Source organism: Lupinus angustifolius, chromosome LG13 (genome assembly GCF_001865875.1).
Source record: "Lupinus angustifolius cultivar Tanjil chromosome LG13, LupAngTanjil_v1.0, whole genome shotgun sequence".
NCBI lineage: Eukaryota > Viridiplantae > Streptophyta > Magnoliopsida > Fabales > Fabaceae > Lupinus > Lupinus angustifolius.
The window spans coordinates 3,692,428-3,711,102 of NC_032021.1; the positions used below are offsets into that span (position 1 = coordinate 3,692,428).

The following is an 18,675-nucleotide window of genomic DNA, read 5'->3' on the forward strand; positions in this document are numbered from 1 at the left end:
CATTTTTTTCAAACAGTTTCTTGTACGAAAAGAGTAAATATAGTTACGGAGTTACCTAAAGGTTCACAAAAAAGTTTCTAGTGAGAAGTGTTTTTTTTGGTACAACTGAAATCTCATACCCCATGAATATTCATGTCATTCTCAATAAATATTGTTCAGAATTAAATTATTGAATCCTTACTTTTTTTAATCTTTCTATGAATTTTATATCATTAAACTAATGTCATGTTAATTTCAAAATATTAATAAAAGCAACTCCATAAACCAAACTAACGGATTTTTTGAGATTATTATTTGTGTGTAGATGTGAAATTTCAAACTATTTTTTAATGTAGCAAAAAACTATGTTTTTTTGTTTTATTTTGTAGTATTTCATTTCAAAATAAATTGTTTTTATTATTAGCCTTATGTTAACCTGCCCTTTTATAATTTAACAATAGAATATACAAATTTATTTTAATGATAATAATAAATTAATTGTAGAAAATAAGAATAAAATGTAAGGTGAAAATATAGATTATTAATAAAGTTAAATCATGGTAAGACAATTTTTTTTTAGGATAATGATGTATTTAATTCTAGAGATAATAAGAATATGATGTGAGATAAAATAGGGCATGGCAAAATTATGATGTCTAAGACTCTAAGTATTAACTTCAAATGATAAATCTAATAGAGAGATAATAGAATTATGTAAGATAAAATATAAATTCTCAACGATGATAAAATACAATAAGTTAAAGTAACGCTATTACTATTTCCTTTGATGATAATAATTGATTCAATTAGAAAAATATGATAGGAGTATAATATAATTTTTTAGTAAGTAAAATGTATGGCAAGATAATAATGTATAATTATAATTATAGTAGTGTAAGAGATTAAGATACCATATAAGAATTTGTTATACTAAATCTCATAATCAATTACTTCTTACAATATGATATCTATATACTGTAAAATTTATATATAATTATTATTTGCTTTCGTCATTCATTTACATTATTTTTTAAAAATTAATCTATATTATATATAAAGTTAAAACTTGAAATAATTACCACTATCATTCTATTTTTTTTGTTTTGCCCTTAATATTTTTTATTTCTAAAGTAAAATCATATAATCCTAGATAACTATAATTAATACATTTCACTTTAAGATGAATATTATAATAACTACAATAATTATAACATGAAGTACATCAAATAAAAATATTCTAATTCTTTAAAATAAAAAATATAGATTTAATATTTAATGCAGTGTTGTTAGGACCGGACCAGACGGTCTGACCGCTAACCGGACTTGAAAACAGCTCTGGTTTGTCGTCTTAACCGAATGAGAGTTAGACCGCTTTGAACCGGAAAAAATCCGGCCCAACCATGTTAAACCCAGTTAAACCGGATTAACCCGAGAAGTAAACCGGACGGCTCACTTAAAAATAAAAAAAATGGGATAATATTTTGTTTTACTACGGTCCAAAACAAGATAAAGAAGTATTATTCAATATAATTATACATAATTATTAATTATATAAAGTTTTATATTTTTATTTATAAATAAAAATTATTAATTATGTACGAAATCAGCCGATCAGTCGGAGTTTAACCGTTTAAACCTAATACGAGACCTCTGCCGGTTTGACGTCCGACTCGAATTTCACAACACTGATTTAATATCATAAAATAAGAATGTGAATCAACAGTGTCAATACAATAATAATCTATACTATATATAAAGTCAAAACTTGAAATAACTTCCTTCATGATGTAATTTTCATTTCCTATTCTGTCCTTCACATTATTTAATTTTTACAAAAAAAACTATATAATCCTAAGCATTCACCAATACATTAATTAACCACATATCTCACCTTAAATTAAACATTATCATAAACACAAAAAAATATAATATAAAGTACACCGAACACAACAAATACATTCTAATTAAAAAAATGAAGTATATAAAAATTGAATATGTAGTATCACATGATATTCGTCGGCATGCACTTCACACACTAGTAATAATAATAATAAAACAATATATAAATATTTTTCTCTATTTTTTATTATTGATGAGTCAATAATTATTAACACTTAGGTCACCTTTTCTTTCATACCCCATCGGATCAAGAGTTAGCATCGTTGACGCAAAACATTAACAAAGTTTGTATTCTGGCATTGGAAACATTCGATTTTAGTTTATGAAAGTAACAAATTCCTAAAATTTGAGGCAGCAATCCTCTGAGTTGGTCTCAGATCTTGTCTTTTGCTCTTCTCCTATTGCAATTCATTTCCATGGCGGATTCCTTCAAAGAAGAACTTTCCCAGCTCATCAAACGCCTCACTCTCAAGATTTCCAATCTCTTCATTTCCCTTCGCAACCTCGTTCGTACTCTCTTCCTTTCATTCTTTCTCTTTATCTTATTCATAACCCACTTACATTTTTTTCGTTTTTCTCAATTACCCTTCAAAAAGTTTGTTCTTTTGCCCTGATTTTCATACCCCAATGTGATTATTGTTTGAATTTTAGTTGATTGGGAATTTGGGGTAGTAATTCTCAATTCAAACCCTGAATTAATTCATTGTGGGTTTATTTCTTTGTCTGTGATAAAATACAATAAAAAAACTCAACCTAAAGTTTAGGGGGAAATATAGAAGAACTATGCTACAGTTTATGGTTTATATTTTTCTTCTCAAATTTTGTTCTCTAAATGAAAAATAGGACTTTTGTATTGCTATTCCTTCTAACTTGTATATTTCCTAGAAGTTGTATTTCATAGGTGTTAAGAGCTTAGAAGCAATAGGAGTGTTGAGCTTCTTTTATGTGTTTTTCTGAGAGCATAGTTTTTAACTGGACCATATGTCTTGATCATTGTCTAACATTGTGTAATATGACGCAAATACTGCCATCTTTCGATAGTCAAACTTCTCTGGTCCTCATTATGCTCAACTTGATGATAGGATACACAATCTATTGGGGCGGTTGCGGGTCTTGCTGTTGCGATTTTTTTCTCCTGGAGGCTGTTGAGATCACCTGGTGGAGCTCAACGCAGGCAACGAAAACGGCAATCTACTACTTCCGCTAGTCCTGGAGTCAGTGCACAGTCAAATGTTTCAGTAGCTCCTTCTGGTGTTTGTTCACCATCGGATGATTCAAGGGCGCAAAATGTCGTTGATGAGTTCTTTCAGCCAGTCAAGGTAAATGTCCTTGTTTTGGTCATATTTTGATTGCTTTATGTATGACGTATTGACAATTCTTACCTTACTTCTTCCACTTATTTTACAGCCAACATTGGGCCAGGTTGTCAGGCAGAGGTTGAATGAAGGAAGAAAGGTAATTAAATATATCCTCTAACTTCAGAAATACAGAGCAATGTCCCGGTTTTTCTTTGTCATACTCGTTGCTATTGAGGACTATTTATCTTTACTTTTGCTTGTTCCCTGCCTTCTATGTTGTTAGAAATAGTCATAGATTCGGGAAAGTGGAGGTGAGGGGAGACAAGGAAGTAGGCAGGCCAGACCTAATTAGTTATAAGTAGCGGAACATGACTGAATTGTATAGGACAGTAAGCATAACTGAATCAGTTAGAGGTGATGTTAGCTGTGTGGTTAGGAAAGTGATATAAATAGGGGAAAGGAGAGGGAGACATTCAGTTGGTTGGTTTGTTGGAACTTGGTAGGGAGAGTCTCAGGCTCGAAATACTGAGGTGTACATTGCATTCTTGTTCATTCCTAAACTAAGAGCTATATTTCAATACTGAAACTCACTATTCTTCATATTTTTCTCTTTGTACTAACCAGTTTCTATCGCATGTCCAGTAATTTTTCTTATCTTTTATCCAAAAAGAAGGGCATAAGTTGGTATTCTGTCTTGTTTAAGTGTTGTTATACCCTTGAAGGTTTGCTTAAGGATTATCTAACATACAGGCATTAGATGAAGCCTCTAAACTAAAGTGATGGTTGTCTGGTAAAACTTTTTCCATCTATCTTTGGCCAATTATCGTAATTGCCAATTGTCTTTTTGTGATGTCCAATTTATATGAGAAATCTAATTAAAGTCTAATGATAGAAATAACACACGGGAAATGGCTTAGTGAACATACTTTATGAAAAACCTTAGGAAGAAAAGAAATCAGAATGGTATTTACCATAGTAATACTCCCCCTGTCCCGTCCCATAAGGATAGTAAAACTTTGAAAAGTCAAAAGAAATAAGAAAGCATGCTTTTGATGTTTTGTCTAACAGATTAGCCAATCATCGTACCGCTAATTTTATGCGTCTTTCATTGATTATTCAATCATAAACCAACCGTAGTATGCAATTTCCAAGTTTTTTACTCTCTTTATGGGACGAAGGGAGTACATTGCAAGGTATTTTCCAATATTTACTTGATTTCCAACTTATGGTATACCTCAATTAGATACTATTATTCCTTTTACGTGGTAAATCTGAATAAGTCATGTTGCCTACCTGTCTCTGTGAAACATGGGTACTTGATTACATATTTGCATGAGGAACATCTATTTTACAAGTTTGAGTGGTTAGTTGTTATGCATTTGTATGGTCAATATTTCTTGCCTCGTATTGCTGAATTTATGCTATGCTTTGTGCCTTACATAGGTGACTTGTCGTCTTCTTGGAGTGATCCTTGAGGAAAGTAGTCCGGAGGAGCTTCAGGTGGTGAGATAGTCCATTTTTTGTATTTTTGTTGAAGACATTAATATGAACAAAGATATCACTGAGGTTCATTCTGTTCTTGGCAGAAAGGAGCAACTGTGAGGTCCTCTGTGCTGGAAGTATTGTTGGAAATAACAAAATTTTGTGATTTATATCTCATGGAACGAGTTCTGGATGATGAAAGTGAGGTGCGCAATTTGTCTAAATATATCATGTATCAATGATGTGTTAACTTTTATTTGATGAGCTTGATGGAATTGACGAAGAACACTTCACATTAACACAGCTTATTGCCACCATCTCCTGACTTAGTTGATGAAAATATATTTTTATAACCAATGGTTCTGTTTAAACTTAAATGAACTAAGATCTTGTATTGCTGCTTGAGGCGAAAACTCTTACTCTACAATTTGATGCATGTGAAACTGTTATGGTCACCCTTGTTGATGTCACATTAGGTATATGAATCATCAATATACTTTTATTATCTCTTCTCTTTGACGTTGGCCAGCTTATCCATCCCACCATGCAGCATAGATGACTAGATTATTTCTGTCTTGAAATTACTAATCTGACCTTGTTTGAGATTGTACATTTTGTACTGCTGTTGTGCTAACTAAAATTGCTTGCCAGCCTCTTGTTGATTGTTATTGTTATGTTTTGGCCTTCTATATTATTATTCCTGCAGAAAAGAGTTCTTGTAGCATTAGAAGATGCTGGGGTATTCACTTCAGGTGGTTTGGTTAAGGACAAGGTATGCCCTTGATTACACACCTCTTATTCTTTATAGAACTTAACTGTCTCCTTACTGTAGTGTTGCTGGGCATTTTGAGCTTTTAACTTCTACATGTATGCATAAATACAATAGTCTTTTTGTGCTTTATGAGGACATTGTTGTATGTGCAGGATACATATGATGGGCAGCATAAGAATATCTATTTAATTATAGTCATAAATGTATTAACACTAGTTCCGACAATGAAAACTGATTGAAATTTGTATTTACCCTTTTTATATGGAGGCATTTTGATAGAAGATGGCCCAAAGGATGTTTATGCTAATTTCAAGAGTACCTAGAGAGAGAGAGAGAGAGAGAGACTTCGTATATTGTTCTTTACCAGAAGAATTTAATACATTTTAGGAAGCCTCAAAACAAATTTGTTGTACAATATTGTCTAGAAAACAAATGGCCTGTCATAATTGACTAGGGGTTCTAGTTTTCCTTAAAGGAAAAAAGTGTTAGTGATATTCTGCTGCTTGTTGTTTAGTTGTGTGTTAGAAAAGCTTAATTCAAGCTTAGAGAAGAAACAGAGAAATCAGAGAGAGAGAGAGAAGAGAGAAGTAAAAGGTCTAAATTCCCCTCCCCAATACGTTTGGACAAATTTAAGAACACCTTTAAACTGAACCTGGATCATAGTGTGAAATTGCTTAAAGAAAGTGATAGCCTCAGACTTTTGTTTCAACAAAAATAGCCAAGTGTATCTAGTACAGGAATCAACAATAGACATGTAATATCTATAACCTGAAACAAATACAATAGGAGTAGGACCCCACAGATCAACATACACCAAATCAAAGGGCGTTGAGTAAACAGTAAGAGAAGGTTGTGAAGGCAAACGATGAGATTTACCTAAAGCACAAGCATCACAAAACACAACTTTGCTTTTATTCATAAGAGGAATATTACATGTCTTCAAAACATGTTTCAGTGTCTAAGAAATCCTTGAAACCTGAAATTATGAAGTATTTGGTCTCATTGGTTGAGTTGTGACCGCAATTTGTCTAAATATATCATGTATCAATGATGTGTTAACTTTTATTTGATGAGCTTGATGGAATTGACGAAGAACACTTCACATTAACACAGCTTATTGCCACCATCTCCTGACTTAGTTGATGAAAATATATTTTTATAACCAATGGTTCTGTTTAAACTTAAATGAACTAAGATCTTGTATTGCTGCTTGAGGCGAAAACTCTTACTCTACAATTTGATGCATGTGAAACTGTTATGGTCACCCTTGTTGATGTCACATTAGGTATATGAATCATCAATATACTTTTATTATCTCTTCTCTTTGACGTTGGCCAGCTTATCCATCCCACCATGCAGCATAGATGACTAGATTATTTCTGTCTTGAAATTACTAATCTGACCTTGTTTGAGATTGTACATTTTGTACTGCTGTTGTGCTAACTAAAATTGCTTGCCAGCCTCTTGTTGATTGTTATTGTTATGTTTTGGCCTTCTATATTATTATTCCTGCAGAAAAGAGTTCTTGTAGCATTAGAAGATGCTGGGGTATTCACTTCAGGTGGTTTGGTTAAGGACAAGGTATGCCCTTGATTACACACCTCTTATTCTTTATAGAACTTAACTGTCTCCTTACTGTAGTGTTGCTGGGCATTTTGAGCTTTTAACTTCTACATGTATGCATAAATACAATAGTCTTTTTGTGCTTTATGAGGACATTGTTGTATGTGCAGGATACATATGATGGGCAGCATAAGAATATCTATTTAATTATAGTCATAAATGTATTAACACTAGTTCCGACAATGAAAACTGATTGAAATTTGTATTTACCCTTTTTATATGGAGGCATTTTGATAGAAGATGGCCCAAAGGATGTTTATGCTAATTTCAAGAGTACCTAGAGAGAGAGAGAGAGAGAGAGACTTCGTATATTGTTCTTTACCAGAAGAATTTAATACATTTTAGGAAGCCTCAAAACAAATTTGTTGTACAATATTGTCTAGAAAACAAATGGCCTGTCATAATTGACTAGGGGTTCTAGTTTTCCTTAAAGGAAAAAAGTGTTAGTGATATTCTGCTGCTTGTTGTTTAGTTGTGTGTTAGAAAAGCTTAATTCAAGCTTAGAGAAGAAACAGAGAAATCAGAGAGAGAGAGAGAAGAGAGAAGTAAAAGGTCTAAATTCCCCTCCCCAATACGTTTGGACAAATTTAAGAACACCTTTAAACTGAACCTGGATCATAGTGTGAAATTGCTTAAAGAAAGTGATAGCCTCAGACTTTTGTTTCAACAAAAATAGCCAAGTGTATCTAGTACAGGAATCAACAATAGACATGTAATATCTATAACCTGAAACAAATACAATAGGAGTAGGACCCCACAGATCAACATACACCAAATCAAAGGGCGTTGAGTAAACAGTAAGAGAAGGTTGTGAAGGCAAACGATGAGATTTACCTAAAGCACAAGCATCACAAAACACAACTTTGCTTTTATTCATAAGAGGAATATTACATGTCTTCAAAACATGTTTCAGTGTCTAAGAAATCCTTGAAACCTGAAATTATGAAGTATTTGGTCTCATTGGTTGAGTTGTGACTTTATCCTCATCTTGCACGCCAAAATTTTTATTTAGGTAAACTATAAATATATCATCAATAACTGACCATGATTGGCACATAAGGCCTAAACTAAGCCTAGAGATTCACTGGAACACCTATTAGGAAGGGTTCCCAAAAAAACTTAGTTTCCCCTAAACCACTAAAGGATTCTGATTTGTTCCTCACATATCTTCCTTCTCTGGCATTGAATGTTGCAAATAACCACATGTTTGATCAAATGCTTGCTGCCTACTTTTTCCTTCTTATTCTTCTTAATAACTATTTTTCATCCACCTTTTTCTGTTATGTATATGCAGGTCCTTTTCTGTAGCACGGAGAATGGAAGGTCATCATTTGTTCGGCAATTGGAACCAGATTGGCATATCGACTCAAATCCTGACGTTATCTCTCAGCTAGCTGTATGTTTTACTACATAATAATCTCATACTTTATTACACAGTTATCCTGGAAGTTCATGCTTTGATATGATAGCCATATTGCTATTTGTTTTTAGGATATAATATTATCCTTATTTATATCATCTAATGATCAACACTTATCATGATGCAGAGATTTATAAAGTATCAACTTCATGTCTCTCCACTTAGAACCGAAAAAACGGCTGCTAATGTTCTCAGTGCGCCATCCCTGGAACAGTTCTTTGGATCCATGTAAAATTCAAACAACCAAAAATGACATGTTACCCATAAACTTGTACTAGTTTGTTTATGTCTGCATCTTGGATTCTACCTCACCATACATTTTTTGAAGCTTGTCAAGAAATTTGATATTTGATAATCAGGTTAGATTTTCAAGCTTAATGGGTGCTCATCCCAGGTAGGTGAATGACTTGCTGTGTATCTGTATAATTCCGTAAGGAAGAAATGTCTTTCCTGTTTTTTGTCGCGAATTTGGTTAAAGTTGTGCATTGCAGTGAGAATCACATCTCTATATACTTGTTTAACTGGCAAAGTAGCAATTTTCATTAGATATCATAGTTGCATGATATGCAATCATGGAGATAACTTAATGGGAAAGTCTGTTGTTCTTAATTCATTTCATTGTATAGTTACAAATTTATGTCATCATGGTAATTGGTCCTCTTTAAGTGATGGCGAATCCAGAAATCATGGCTACTTTGTAGTTTCTTGAGTTTCTGCATGCGAGTTGGGTCGGAGTGTAATGGGTGGTGGAAGGAAAAGGCTTGAAAATCATGAGATACACTTATAACTTGATCTTAATTGGTTGCATGGTTTGCAAACTTCCAAATTCAGCCTAAGTGTACCTACACTCATGTATTGAGGTATATGTTGAATTTAGGTGCCCTTTCATAAAAATAAAGTTTAAAAAAGCACGTTAAGCTACATATGTTTAAAAAAGCGTTGCAATTTATAATATTTTCTTATTTCCGGAAATGGTCTCAAATTCTTTAGGATTAATTTGCAAATTAAATTTTGGAGGGAGAAAATCAAAATAAATATACTTGTCATATAGGTCTGAATTCTTCCATTTTATTTCATTTCCATCATCTTCACTTCTTTTGAGATATGTGATTATTTTTTCTATCAAGTGTTGTTCTCAGAAATTGTACAATTAACATTTTGGTCATTTTGGAGATCTAGTAAATCTTAAACATTTTGTGAAAATATAATGTTATTAATGATACAAGTTTTTTTACTTATATATCGGTAAAAATGAATCTATGAAAACGTAAATCTACCATTTAATTAAAAAGTTATATTTATCATGTTGTAAAAATTCAAATTAATTTGTTATCATTTAGTACTTTTATGAATTACAAAAAAAGATTCCGACAGAAGTGAGAGTTGACACTTAACATTCCCCTATTTTATTCGTAAGAAAAAAGTATCGCGATAGTATTATATCATATTTTATGAAATAATTTTATTCAACATTAACTTTTTTGTAATATATTATATTATTACGTTGACAAAAGTTATTCTTTCACAGACACAAATTATATTTTATTACATTATTGCATTGACACAACTTTTATTAGTAATAAGATAAATTTTATTATATTATTGCATAGACACAAATAATTAAACATTTCTAAAATAACTAAAGCGACCGATAGTGTTGTTATTTTTTTAAGTTAATATTTGAATAAAATGAAATTATTTGATTGATTGATGAAGTACTTATACAAGTCACTTCAAAGCATATTTTTTTAGTAAATATATATTCTACACATAAAACAAATTCTTATGATTTCTTTTTTTGTCTTTTGCCACGGATGATGAACTAACTCATTTAGATGTATTGAAATTGTCCCTCTAAGTAAATATTATTTGTACTTTTGTAGAAACTGAACCTTAATGGCCTCTCCTACTAAGTATCATTTGATACCTTCTTCTAACATTGCTTAACAACTATTCTGTTGATACATCAATCGCTTCCCTGTATGTTTATTTTTGTTATATAAAAAAGAAGGGGAACACGTTACTAGATAAGACATTTTAAATAGCAAAGTAATGCATTTTTTAACAACAAATCATTAGTTTAATGTTGTAAGACCTCACTAGATATTTAAGATTGAGTATTTGATTCATGTGAGCAACATTTGTTGAGAGAAATAATCACAAACTCCTCTAAAAAAGATTAGTTCCTTACTTAAAAAAAATGTGAAAAATAATGCATTTTCCTTTTGGTGGATTGGGATGCATTTATTCTTTATTTCTTTTCATCCCTTCAAGAATAACTTGAGAGTAAGGGCAGGGTGAAATGGTGAATAGTGTTACATGAGTACAGTTGAGTCGTGTTTGTAATATTTTAAGAGAAAACAGAATTGATTATGACTCAGCTGGTGAGTCGAACTCAACTCGCCCGAGTTACAGTTACTTCTATTCCCTTCATTCCTCTCTCTAATCTCAAATCTCAATAAACCCAAACCCTCTTTTTTCCCTTCATTCTCATCCAAACCCATCGCTCTCTCCGCCACCTTCCTCCGCCACTCCGCCCCGCTATGGACCCGAGACCGCCGGAATCCACCGCTCCTGCTGCCGAGAGCGGCGAAGAATTCATCCACGTTGACGATCTCAAGATGGAGAACTTGTCTGAAAGTATGGTCCGAATCGACAACGAAAACAGCAATGAAGGACCATCAGAAGCCGCGCCGGAAGATCAAGATACTGATCTTCCGCCGGTGACGCTTCCGGAGGAGCTTTCAAGAAACGTGCTGGTTCTGTCGTGCGAGTCCTCCGCCGAGGGCGGCGTCTGTGACGTCTACCTTGTTGGCACCGCTCATGTTTCCGAGGTGACGGTTTTTTTGGATTTTGTTTGCATTAGACATTGTCAATTTGTCACCATCATTTTCAATCAGAACATTAAATTAGGGTAATTGCGTCTGGTTTTTCTGCACTCATTTCAATTGGAATCTGGTTTTTGTTGTCTGTTATGTTTTGTTTTGATTGATTTTAGAAGAAGACTGGTTTCTTTTTTTAGAGTATGGTTATGATGGTTTTTAATATAAAATGAACATTAATCAAAGCACACTCAACTGTGGTTGTGAATTGTTATGTAGATAATAAATTGATAGAGTGGGAGGTTGACATTTATATTGAACTTGTGTTTCAGGAATCCAGCAGAGAAGTTCAAGCTATAGTTAATCATCTGAAACCGCAGGTGTTTCAATTTTGAACTCAGTGACAATTCGTTGATGGATAGATAATTTATGTTTTTAGCAGTTTGCTTTTCATTTGTAAACCCCTTTGCCTTTTAATTTTTATGATGAAACCAAATGTCTACCTTTTGTTTGGCTGCAGGTTGTCTTCTTAGAATTGTGCTCAAGTCGTGTGTCTGTGCTCACCCTTCAAAATCTCAAGGTTTCTACTGTTTAAATTTGTATAATTTTATGATAATTATTTATCACTTTCTTATATTGCAATGGTCTAGCTAGCAACATATAAGCTGCTTATTTTTTTTATTTTGCATAAAAGGAGAAAGCAGTTATCGTTTCTTTTGACAGTCACGTTGTGGTTGCAATTAAAGTTCTATATGTTATATTCAACTACAGGCATCCATGACAGTCAGTATCCCCATGAATCATAGTTTGATTCATGCGGTTCATTTTGAGTTCCTATTCCATCGCTACATATCGTATTGAGTTTCATTGTATTTCCATAATTACGTGCTGAATTTCAAAATCACAGAACATTAAGAGAGAGGATTAAGAAAGAACCCCCAATAATTAATATACATAGAAAAGGAAATAAAAAGTTATCCTATACCTTGTTTTACAATATTATGCAGGAGCCCTTGGGTTCAAACCCTGGCAGTTGTGCTCTCCCCCTCCCCATTAACAAAAAACCTTTGCCTATCAGAAAATTCTTATATAGGCCTTATTCGTAAAACATTCATGATTTCATAACCATGATAACATCAACTATTCCCCCCGTTTCCATCATTACTTTGATTCTTATAGTTTGTTTATTCTCTGCTTCATCAAGGTGCCCACTGTGGGAGAAATGACTGCAATGTTGAAGAAAAAACATAACCTGTTTGAAGTACTTTATGGCTGGTTCCTTGCCAAGGTATTTTTCTGTTTGGCAATCATGTTTATTATCCCTGAAAATTTTGCAATTATTAATCTTTTATTCAATCTTATTTGAGAGTGCTGTATTTTCACATGCTATGCTTCTTCTCCCTGTTAATTTCTAATAGATTGCTAGTAAGCTTGAGGTCTTTCCTGGATCTGAGTTTCGAGTGGCATATGAAGAAGCTATGAAGTATGGTGGCAGGGTGATACTTGGCGATCGTCCCGTACAGGTTAGATGAGTTTTTTATTTGAGTTTTCTGAATGCTAGAAAGATCTCTGCTCATCTTTTGATTTAAAATATTGTTTATTATAAAAAGTCGATGTATTTGAATATCTCTTATTCCCAGAATATTGCATAATAATGAAAACCCAATCCAACCCTATCAATCCATTGTGAATTGGTTCTTAATGGATTGGATATTTGGGTTTACTAAAATTAAACGATCCATCAAAATCCACCACTTAGAAAGGTTTCAAGTTGTGGTTGTGGCTGTGATTATATTGTGTTTACCACCAATGTAGACAAATGCAGCCGATCTGCCCACAATCAGGGCCGTGATGTAGTTGTGGAGACTGCCATAACCACAGTATTGCAACCACAATTTAAATCCATGAGTGATGACCATTGAACCACAAACCCACAACAGCAAAATCTAACCCACAGTTTCTCAAACATGGTATTCCACCATTCCTTCCTCCCCTAAGCTCCACTGGCTCTGTTTTCTAGTGTCAGCTTCAATGTCTCTTCAGTCTTCATTCCACTTGCCACCGCCATTTCGTCCTCCATGCTCCACTGAGTTTTATCTCTCTTTTCTTTGTGTTTAGGTAGTGGGCATATTGATAAAATTAAACTGAACCAAAACTTGGCAATTGCTCACGGATTCTCTCTCGTGGGTTTTACATGACTAGTTTGGGTATTATGGTAGTGTTTGGTGTGTATTTAGGGTAAAATGGAATGTAGTGTTTGTTCTATCCTTTTTGGTTTCACCCTTTTAGTTGAACCAAAATATCCCTTTTTTGTTCCTAGCGTCTTATTCTTTCCTATTTATAAAATAGGTCAAGCAGTATGAAGCATCGATACTGATACAAGCATCGGATACGATATGTCGATATACATTTTCTTGAAAATGCAGGATACGATACGTTTGGGGTACGGATATAAAATATGTACAAAAAATCCATAAAAAATAATAAACATATAATTATTGTTATGAATTTCCAAATAAGGAACATATTTTGTAGACATCACTAAATACAAAATGAAATTCATGTTGTCATAAGATGATCAATCTCATTTAATTTATGATCAACATTATGCATTTTCTATTCATTCTCTATGCAATATGCATGTTTTTTTTATTTCTCTTTCTACAAGTCCACTTGGTAAATTGCATATTATGTTTTTCTTTTCTACTTAATTGATTCTGGTATGTCTTTCTCTCTTTTAAAATGCTATTGTGTGGTATTTTAGGTGTATGAGGTATCATGAAAACATTTTAAGAGTATCAGAGAGTATCCATATAGTATCGGATTTATAAATTATTTATTTTTCAAAAATATAATTTCGATACGCTATAAGTACGTATTGATAAAGCATCGGTATCAGATAAGTGTCGGTGCTTCATAATCAAACACATAACTTAGCCCGTATGTTATAGTTTGTCCCCCGTATGTTATAGTTTGTCCCCCGTATGTTATAGTTTGTCCCATTCTAAAAGTTCAACAGTTCTACCAAACGACACCTATGTTGTTTGATTCCCAATTTCAAATTGCACTAAGTTTCTTTTTTATATGGTTTGACAGACATTTTAGCGAGATAGAAAATTTCCCATTGTCAAGAAAGATTCTTTTATGAAGTTTATATGATGGTTTGGATATCCATCCTTAAAAAAGTGATTAATGGATGATGTGTATAGTACTATAGTTATTTATTAAACATGTCATTGATGAATTGGATTTTTTATATACATGTTTCTTGAATTATAAATGGAATCATGATTATTTTGTTCCATTCAAAATTTAACTAAGATAATCCTCCAACCCATCCATTTGCCACTCGTAGCATTTGGGTAGGGTTAATTATACACAAACATACACCTACCACTGTAAACAGAGGCTGTTATAACCACTGTCACAATATAGCATTCTTACTGTTAACATGTGAGATATATGTTTCTTCAAGTCCTCAATCTTCTAAAATGATCGCTGGAACATGCTTACACGTTTAAATTCTTGTTTCTATGAGAATTGAGATATTAAAATATACTAAATAGTGTAATTTATGTAACGTACTTTTCATTATTTACTATTTTATATTCTTTCAACTTGATTTGCATTGTGTGATTAAGCTTTAGAATTTGCCTGTTGTTGTATTTAATTAGTTGATTTTGATGGAGACAGGTTACACTAAGAAGAACATGGAGTAAGATGCCACTTTGGCACAAGACAAAATTGGTGTACTCTTTACTTTTTCAAGCAGTTTTTTTGCCAAGCTCTGATGATCTGAATAAAATGGTAAACCTCATACTCATGCTAGTGGTAAGTTTTTGTCAACGTCCTAACTTTGTTTTGCTTTCTTCAGCTGAAGGACATGGATGACAGTGACATGCTAACTCTCGTTATTCAAGAGATGAGTAAGGAGTTTCCAACATTGATGGAGACCCTTGTGCATGAACGTGATCAGTAAGTTCTATTGCAGTTAATGCAATTTACATTTTCATTTTTTGCATCTGTTAGTTATCACCTGCTTCCCTGACTCGGGAGAATGTTTCCGTTATTATTTGTCAACCCCAGTTATGTTACTATTTAGCTGAGGTATCGTTGGAACATATCCTGCATATAGTTTTAATATTGCCCTTTTCTGCATATGCTAGCCACCTAACCTTGAGGATCAGAATCCAAATATACTGGACTTCTTACCTAGAGTATCGCTTTGTTTCACAACATTAGATATGGAAAAATATTGCATTTAATCATATATGGAGGATTTTTTAAAATATCATCTAATAAAACTTTTGGCTAATGCTCTAGAGTGTTCCAGGAGTTTAAGTGAAACAGCTTCTCTATAGATGCAATGAGCATTAGATCGTAGCCACTAACATCATGAAGAACGATGTTATCTAAAAAAGTATTTTCAGTATTTATGTGTAGTATCTTTATCCCTAATGAACCTAGGGTGTTGTTGGCTGCACAGGTCAATTAATAGGTCAGTGCACTGTGCATATATATTTCCCCTTCCAATTGTGCATGCATGCACACAAAAATTTGTATATTTCAGCTTGAAATATATAAATAACATTTCAAGTAGCATCCTCTATCTTCTGGTGGTGTTTTGAATACTATTTTTACTCTGCAACCTATGGTATGCCTTTCTTCCTTTTTGATTACTGCAAAGCCCTTGTAACTTATACAACCCTGCAGTCTCTTTGAGCATGTCTGGTTAAAGTTATAGACCATGCCCTTGCTGTGAGATAGAGACTGTTATGGTTTTAGTTATAGTTCACAAGGCAGCATTAAGGTTTAATTACAAGTTAGCACTGAGGTTGAGTGGACTCGTTTATTTGGCCTCTGCTTTGTCTAGAATGTCTATAGTTATGTGTTTATACATTGTGTATGAAGACTAATGATTTGTTTTTATTGTGTATATCCAGATATATGTCGTCCACATTATTAAAAGTGGCAAGTGAAAATAGCTTAGTTGTTGCTGTTGTTGGAAAGGGGCATCTACAAGGAATAAAGAAGCACTGGAAGCAACCAATCATGGTTGGTCAACATCTATTTCTATTGTGTAATTGTGCTTAATAAATCCTGAACATTATCCTGCTATACATCAAAGCAAGATTTATTGGAATTAAGAAAATGAAACTTGCACACAGAACATTAATCAGCTTCTCCCAGTTTACCAGTTCTTAGTGGAACTAAATCTTTCTTATTTTGTCATTTCTTTCCTCCCAAAATCATAGTTATTATTCTTCTATTATTCATTATCAGATTTTCTCACATCAAATTGCCTTGCTGTTTTGTAGATGAAGGATATCATGACAGTTCCCTCTCCAAAACCGGGTTTCTCTGCAATAAAAGTATTCACATCGGTGGGTGTTGCTGTAGCTGGGGTGGCCATAATATCGGGCATATATCTTTCATGCAAGAAATAAATTGCCATTTAGAGATTGTTGAAACTGAACTCGATTCTTATTGAATTTTGTCAGAGTTAAGATACTCCCTCAAACTCATAGTTATCAATGTAATTTTAGTGTTTTGTACCAGTTTTTCGTGGTTTTGCACTATATCCCATAGGTGAGTAATTGAAACTTTCCTAGCAATGAATTTTATATCACCAATTCACTTTCCGGTATATATATATATAGACACACACTCTATAAAACAAAATCAAAGTTGAGAATTGGGATGGTAATTTTGGAGAAGTTAACTGAAAAACGACATTTGGAGGGGAAGAAAAATTTAAAATAGGTGAGTAATTTGTTTTGTTTGAGTCAATGGTTAATAAATCAATGGTGGATGATTAACTGACAGAATAAAAAACATTTACAGTGTCAGTATAATAAATCCATAACTTCATCTAGCAAAAGACAAATATCTATATTAAAAGGATAGATATTTTGTTTAATTACCAATTAAAAATCAAGATATGAAATTGTTTTATACTTATCATATACTTTTATTTTTATAAATCAATGGTGGATGATTAACTAACAGAATAAAAAACATTTACAGTGTCAGTATAATAAATCCATAACTTCATCTAGCAAAAGACAAATATCTATATTAAAAGGATAGATAATTTGTTTAATTACCAATTAAAAATCAAGATATGAAATTGTTTTATACTTATCATATACTTTTATTTTTCTAATCTGAGTTAATCTTTAAAACATTACTTTTTTACATTGAAATGAAATGTTCATTGACTTCATTTCCATCACCTTCCTTCAAAACTAATGAAGCTTGGTATTTGAGGGCTTTACTAGCAAAACTTGGACTCCATCCCCACTTCACCTCTTACAAGAGAAGAAATTTATGATGAAATCGCACATTTTTATTCTCTCGTCTCTTCCGTCTTTCTTACTTTACTATGGGGAAGATGGATTTTCCAATTTTTTGTAATATTCAGTGACAAATGAAAGGATGATTTTAATCCTTTTACTTCTCTTTCCACCCAAAATCTCGTTCTGTTCTCAATGTGTTTTCTTTTCACAAACATTTGTTCCATCCTAAATGGTTTATTATTTAAACATGACCAGATGCCTTGTTAGGTAGAGTCTTCCGCAACAACCTCACTACATTCAATCACACCATCCAATTTACTCTCTGCATTCCATGAGTATTTCAAAAAGACAGATGGTAATATATATGCACCTTAATAAATCATTTGTTATTCATATTTTTCTAGGAGAATGAGAGTAAAACTTAACCGATGCATACATTTTTCCTCAAAAGAAAAATAAATCTTTAAAGATTATATACACTTAATAAAAATGAATAGAGTATAATGAGCATCTCATTAGAGTAAAACCAAAAAGACGATACTGCAACGCAGCTATTATCAATTTCTCAACCTCAATTCTACATAAGAGAACTAATCCACAACTACAATTTCACACATAAATTTAGAAACAATGTCAAACACGCGGCTCACTTCTAGTACACGTTTATATGAGAAATTTCAAAGCAACAAATGTCCATCACGACTACATCTGAAAATTCAAGTACAGTAATTTTCAGTAAATTCTGCTGATGAATGCCATGTAAATACAAGAGCAAGTCTACACAGAACAGAATGGTTACTCCTCTAACCCAAGTAATTGAATCAGAATCCACAAGATACTTTCCCTCGAGAGTGTCTACAGCTGAAGATTCAAGAACCCTTCTATCTACTCTTCAGTTTCCGCAAATCTTCATCAGCATTTTATTCCCTTCAAGTCGCCCAAACATTTATTTCCTTCAAAGACATTTCTCCTAGTTTTCATTTGATTAACATGCAGATGTTTAAGAATAACTAAACAATATTGCATGCAAAACAAAGATCTGAAATCAGATTTAAATTAAAAATATCGGTGGCGTTTCCAA

At 32.9% G+C, this 18,675-nt stretch overlaps 2 protein-coding genes across 5 annotated transcripts; both read left to right on the plus strand.

The window, feature by feature from the left end:
- LOC109325462 (peroxisome biogenesis protein 22-like) lies at window positions 2,104-9,018 on the plus strand. 4 transcript variants are annotated; one of them, XM_019557854.1, is made up of 8 exons: window positions 2,104-2,384; window positions 2,961-3,197; window positions 3,286-3,333; window positions 4,620-4,679; window positions 4,763-4,864; window positions 5,365-5,430; window positions 8,348-8,449; window positions 8,601-9,018. In XM_019557854.1, exons 1-8 carry the CDS (start codon window positions 2,295-2,297, stop codon window positions 8,703-8,705), a joined length of 810 nt encoding a protein of 269 aa, XP_019413399.1. In that variant the 5' UTR covers window positions 2,104-2,294; the 3' UTR covers window positions 8,706-9,018. The 4 variants fall into 4 exon arrangements, with proteins under 4 accessions (XP_019413399.1, XP_019413398.1, XP_019413401.1 ...); XM_019557853.1 differs by lacking the exon at window positions 5,365-5,430 and adding an exon at window positions 6,946-7,011; XM_019557856.1 differs by having other exon boundaries at window positions 2,105-2,384; window positions 4,620-4,676.
- LOC109325665 (traB domain-containing protein-like) lies at window positions 10,960-16,853 on the plus strand. Its single transcript, XM_019558159.1, has 9 exons — window positions 10,960-11,307; window positions 11,628-11,675; window positions 11,816-11,875; window positions 12,500-12,583; window positions 12,714-12,818; window positions 14,989-15,102; window positions 15,170-15,270; window positions 16,239-16,350; window positions 16,614-16,853. The coding sequence occupies exons 1-9, from the start codon at window positions 11,017-11,019 to the stop codon at window positions 16,740-16,742; spliced, it is 1,044 nt and encodes a 347-aa protein (XP_019413704.1). The 5' UTR covers window positions 10,960-11,016; the 3' UTR covers window positions 16,743-16,853.

Excerpts from the sequence above, each read along its gene's own strand:
- LOC109325462 (XM_019557854.1), top strand. The coding sequence starts at position 2,295 with ATGGCGGATTCCTTCAAAGAAGAACTTTCCCAGCTCATCAAACGCCTC. Across the intron at positions 2,385-2,960 it reads TCATTTCCCTTCGCAACCTC|GATACACAATCTATTGGGGC; the intron begins GTTCGTACTCTC and ends ACTTGATGATAG. Across the intron at positions 5,431-8,347 it reads GTGGTTTGGTTAAGGACAAG|GTCCTTTTCTGTAGCACGGA; the intron begins GTATGCCCTTGA and ends ATGTATATGCAG.
- LOC109325665 (XM_019558159.1), top strand. The coding sequence starts at position 11,017 with ATGGACCCGAGACCGCCGGAATCCACCGCTCCTGCTGCCGAGAGCGGC. Across the intron at positions 12,819-14,988 it reads TTGGCGATCGTCCCGTACAG|GTTACACTAAGAAGAACATG; the intron begins GTTAGATGAGTT and ends TGATGGAGACAG. Across the intron at positions 16,351-16,613 it reads ACTGGAAGCAACCAATCATG|ATGAAGGATATCATGACAGT; the intron begins GTTGGTCAACAT and ends GCTGTTTTGTAG.